At 48.6% G+C, this 4,962-nt stretch overlaps 1 protein-coding gene across 1 annotated transcript in view; it reads left to right on the forward strand.

Moving 5' to 3' along the window:
- The first annotated feature begins 4,498 nt into the window (after positions 1–4,498).
- The window catches only part of MYO5B (myosin VB), a 121,742-nt gene continuing 121,278 nt past the window's right edge, over positions 4,499–4,962 (forward strand). The window contains exon 1 of the mRNA XM_009323124.1: positions 4,499–4,588. Coding sequence (XP_009321399.1) covers positions 4,499–4,588 — 90 coding nt within the window. The remainder of the gene's footprint in view (positions 4,589–4,962) is intronic.

Below are 4,962 nucleotides of genomic sequence, written 5' to 3' on the forward strand. Positions count from 1 at the left end.
GCATCCATGCACGGTGGCTGCAAGGAGACTCCTCTGTTTGTTTTTTTTTTTCAATGCAAGAGCCTAAATAAACTATCTCGAGGGAGTTATCTTTGATAGTGGCTATAAAAAAAAACCAAAACCCCAAGGAAAAGAAAAATGACATCCGAACTCTGAGTTGTGCTGTCTGGTGTGACCCCTTTTAATTTAAGGTAGAGCTTGTATTTGTCTCTTTTTACTTGGGAAAAGCGAAGTTTGGGAAAACTTTAATTTTAGTAATAGATGGCTTGTGAGAGCCGAAGAGTAGTTATTGGACTTCTGAAGTAAGCTGCTTAACCATTCACATGCTGTATATACAAATGTAAATATTCTTGGGAAGCCGGGACTGAGGCTTATGCTGTTTTTACTTTCATATGTGTTTTTGTCCTCTTCGAGAGCATCCAGTAATACTGGACCACGTTATTTCTTTGAACAACATAGAACGAGGTTGGCAATAAGCCCACTGCCAAGGGGGAAAAGTAGAAGCGTGCTTGCTTTACGAAGAAGAGACCTGTCCCAATCTCTGCCTCGTTCTTAGCTGACGTTTGTGTGTTCACCTTTGGTTTTTCTAAGGTGCACATCACTGTCTCTGGTTTCTACTAAAGTCCTTTCATAAGTTTTTTCCTTAACCCGTGTGGAAGAACCTTGGTCATGAGATACTATATCTGAATCTTCGTTACTGAATTCCTAATTGCTAGGCGGTCGGTGCTATTGTATCACCGGTATTATAGGTTTTCTGCCGTGCCCTCCCTCTGGCTGCAGCGCCGTTGGAAGGATGCCCCTGGAAAAGTGCCCTTCACCCAGGAGCAATGCAAGCTTCCCAGGGTCGGCTGAGAGTATTGCCATTCCTGAAATAACTCAGGGGATTAAAAAACAATAATAATAAAGATGGATTTGCTGACTTCCAGCTTGCCACGAAGACTGTTGCAACCACCAAACAGCCCAGACTAATAAAAAAAAAAAAAGCTTAAAAATTAGCTATCTCAGTTTAATTTAATGGAAAATTACACTCTTTTCTTAATTTAAAGGAAGATTATACTCTGTCCACACTGTCAGTGTAGCTCCTTCTGTGCAGACCAGCATCCCTTCCTGCTGCGCTGGAGCGTCTACCGAGCACGTGGCCAGGAGTTTGAGGATGATTTGCTGGGAGTGCCTTTGGCTGGCGCGGGGGGCTTTCAGACAGCAAAACAAAACCTGCCTCTTCTAATTTAATGTTGGTTTTAATCCACATCTGTAGTGGTAGCCTGCTAAAATCTAAATCAAATTGGGAGGGGGGGGGTTGAATTTATTAAGCTTCTGCTTAATCTGGGTGGAATAATGCAAGAGGCTCCGAGAGCACCGAATCACTTTGGTTTATTGGGAATCTGGTTTAAAAAAACAAAACAGTTTTTTTTTTTAAATTTTTTTTCTTGAGAGGCTGAGCATGCGGAGCTATTTCCGATTAATGCTAACACCTTGTTCAAAGGCATCCTTGAGGATTAAAGAAACGCTTCTCTTTCTGCCCTCCTGGATGGAGACACTGGAGTGTCAGAAGGTGAAGTGATCTGTCCAGGGTGTGTCTCCTGAGCCTGAAGTCAGGCTAATCCTCCGGTCCCAGTGCTTTGAGATAGACCTGCCTGCCCTTTCCCTTCATAGCAAGCTCCTCCAGAAGATCAAGAGGTTATTAAAGCTAGCGAAGCCGGGACACGACATATAAAGTGGAATAATTATGCTAGAGGTGAGATTATGGAAGTAGAGGTTCACAGAGATGCTCTCCTCCTGCCCGGGTGGGTACCTGCCTGGGGGGCATGGTTTTGGTGACCTGGTGGCTCTCAATTTCTTTACTGAAAGAGTGGTTAAACATTGGAAGAGGCTGCCCAGGGAAGTGGTTGAGTCACCATCCCTGGAGGTATTTAAAAGGCGGGTAGATGAGGCGCTGAGGGACATGGTTTAGTGGGCATGGGGGTGTTGGGTTGATGGTTGGACTCGATGATCTTGGAGGTCTTTTCCATCCTTAATGACTCTATGATCTGTACGAATTTAATTGGCAAACGTACGGTGTGTGAAGCCGCTTTGGAGGGAGCGGGTTGCAGAAGTTGGAGGCGAGGAAGGCAGGCGATGTGAGCATGGTGCTCCAGCGTGCCCCCACCATGGGCTGCCTCCAAGCCCCGGTGGGTTTTAATTAAAGCTCGCCTTGTAAAGACCTAAGAATGACAAAGTGCTTTTATTTCAGTGCTGTACGGTTTGACATACTTGGGATTTATGGGTGAAAGGGAAGGGTTGGATGCGGGTTTGTGTAGCAGCCTGCCCTGCCTGGGGGGCCGAGCACTTGCATCTCTGCTGGAGCGCAGGAAGGAGGGGAGGACAGTGAAAATGCACAACAAAAAAAAAAAAGCGGTCCCCTTTTTGGACGTGTGTGTGCATGCACGCACGAGAGGACAGCATTATCGATGCTTGGGGAAATGCATTCATAACAGCCTATTTTAACAGCCCGCAGCTATTTAGCAGGATGGGAAGTGCTCGGTGCGGGGAGTGCTTGCGCTGGAGCAGCAACCGCATTCGGGATCTCCCAGCCGGGGGACGAGTTACCCCCAGGGCTCCCGAGGCCTTGCAGACACCCATGCCTTACTGCCTCCTGTGCTGTGGAATCCCTTGCGTATATGTGTATGCACAAGAGTCTTGGAGAATTGGGTTTATTATTAAAATTCTGTACTTTTGTGGTTGAGATGGCTGATGGGACGTGAAGTCTTTCACCACCAGGTTGTAAGTCCATCCCTGGGTGGTGGATGCTGAGAGCTGCTACCCTCTGACAGTGGTTCCCACGTCTCACCCGGGCGTTGGATGGCTCCTGGCCATGGTTGGCGATGAATTGCTGAGAGGTGGAGACTTAGTGCTGCTGGAGGTGGACCCAAATTTCATCCACCAAAGTGTGCGCAAGCACCACCGTGGTTTTTGGCTTGCTTTGGGCTCAACGTGCCCCTCTCTGCGCCTGTCTGTCCAAGCAGGTCAATGGCTCAGCCCAGTCCCGTGTGCAGGTGGAGAATTTGCAGGACTCCAGCCAAGACCAGCAACATCTTGTTTTTGAGGCTGCCTTGAGCCGGGTACATCCTGATCCCTGGCTATTTTGGGCATTTCTAGAGTGTGTTTGATCTTTCTTCTGCCAGGAGAGAGCTGGCACCGGATGAAACCGCGGCGGTGGGGATGAAAAGGCAGGCAAGGCGTTTTGCAGGAGGGGTGAGAGCTGCAGCAATGGTCTGTAAAGCCCTTCCCATAGTGTTGGAGCCTGGAGAAACTGGGGCGAGGTGCAGGGGATGAGGAAAGCTGAGTGATGCATCGCCAGCTGCACCGACTCCTTGTTCATGGTCTGACCAAGGATGGGGCTCCTGGCCGTGCTGCAGGGATGTTGCGTCTCTCGCAGTGCTGCTTGCTAGAGGGGACAGGGGAGATTGGGCTGGGGGTCTCAAACCGGCCCCTTCCCCATGGCAGCCTCCCTTCCTCGTGGCAGGGAAAGCGCTGAGGGCTTGTGGGGTGCTAGAGGTGGTGTGCTCGGAAAAGTCTATTTTATTTTTTTTCCCCTCCCTGTTAAAACTGCTGTTCTGGCAATATATTTGTTTAGCTCCATTAACATCCAAGGGTTCCCGCTGCTGTAGCTATTGAGCAACTCTAAAAATAATTACACATGATACATGTAAAAATCTATTGCTCTTCAGCTGCAGAGCAGGCTGTTAGACGGCTGCTGCTGCTTTAACTCTTGGGTTACTCCGAGCATTATTTGACCATTGTGTGCCAGGGATTTGGTTTTAAGACGAGGGACAAAGCCATCTTTAGTGCTCCAGTGCTGGTGTCGCTTGGATTTGCTGTGGTTTCGCCCAGCACCTTGTGTTTTGTGTAAGAATAAGTTTACGTAGATCTTATTTCAATCAACAGGAAGAGTTGGGTGGGGGACATGCCCCCAAAAATGCCAATAAAGAAGTGATCGTTGAAGGGTTCCTGTTGACTCTATGTTGGCTGGCCGAGTCCAGCATCAGGCTGGCTTTATGGGACTGTGTCTAGCAAATAAAGCCTGACTCAAGGTGACCCCTTGCAAGGATGGAGCAATTGTGGGTTCCTTGTTCTCGGGACCTTGCCCTGGCAGCCCCACGAGCAGGGAAACCGGTGCCTGCTCTGGCAAAAAGAAAGGTGGATGTAGAGGGTGAGGGAAGTCCGTGCATGGAGGTTGCAGCGTTACTGCTGGGTCTGCAGTGCGTTTGTCCCAACTCCTGAGAGCGAGTACTGGAGGTCTCAGCACAGCAGCAGTTACTTACTCGGCACGGGGGGGGGGGGCGGGTTTTCTACCTAAGCGGGGGAGGAATGTGATGCTTTTACGCAGTCTGGGCATAGTATTTATCTCTGAATCATAAAAGCAAATTAAATCTCATTAGCAGGAGGTGGCGTGGCTCTGAGTAATGCCATAATCTCATTACGCGTGAGCAGTGCTGCTCGCTCTTGGATTTGTCCCTCCATGGACACTTTGGCTGGGCTGTACAGGTCCACCTTTGGGATTTCCTCTCGGAGGCTTAAGGGCAGCCTGAACTTTGGAGATGCTAAAAAGGTTAAATGTTGCATCTAACCATTTTTCGGGAACCTTGAAGCCTGTTTGCGGGTTCGCCTCCAACCGCAGAAGTTGGCTTTGATGTCTTCTATTGTCTGCTTAGCTCTATGGCAGTGGGTTTGGGTTAGGGCTTGCTCTGTGGGGAGGAACCTGTCGTCTTGTGCAGAAGAAATATGCTTTGGTGTACGGTCTGCTGCGGGGGGGGATTGCATTATTTCATAAAAGCTTCTAGAAGGCTGGGGTTTTTTTGTGTTTTTTTTTTTTTCCTAGAGAAATTAAATTTCACATTTACCTTGAGTTTGTACCCTGCTTTGTTAGACTGGTAACACGCCAGTGTACACCTCGTCCAGGAGAAGCCTGATTGAAAGTCTGAT

The sequence above is a fragment of the Pygoscelis adeliae genome, unplaced genomic scaffold (assembly GCF_000699105.1).
Source record: "Pygoscelis adeliae isolate BGI_AS28 unplaced genomic scaffold, ASM69910v1 Scaffold174, whole genome shotgun sequence".
Taxonomy (NCBI): domain Eukaryota; kingdom Metazoa; phylum Chordata; class Aves; order Sphenisciformes; family Spheniscidae; genus Pygoscelis; species Pygoscelis adeliae.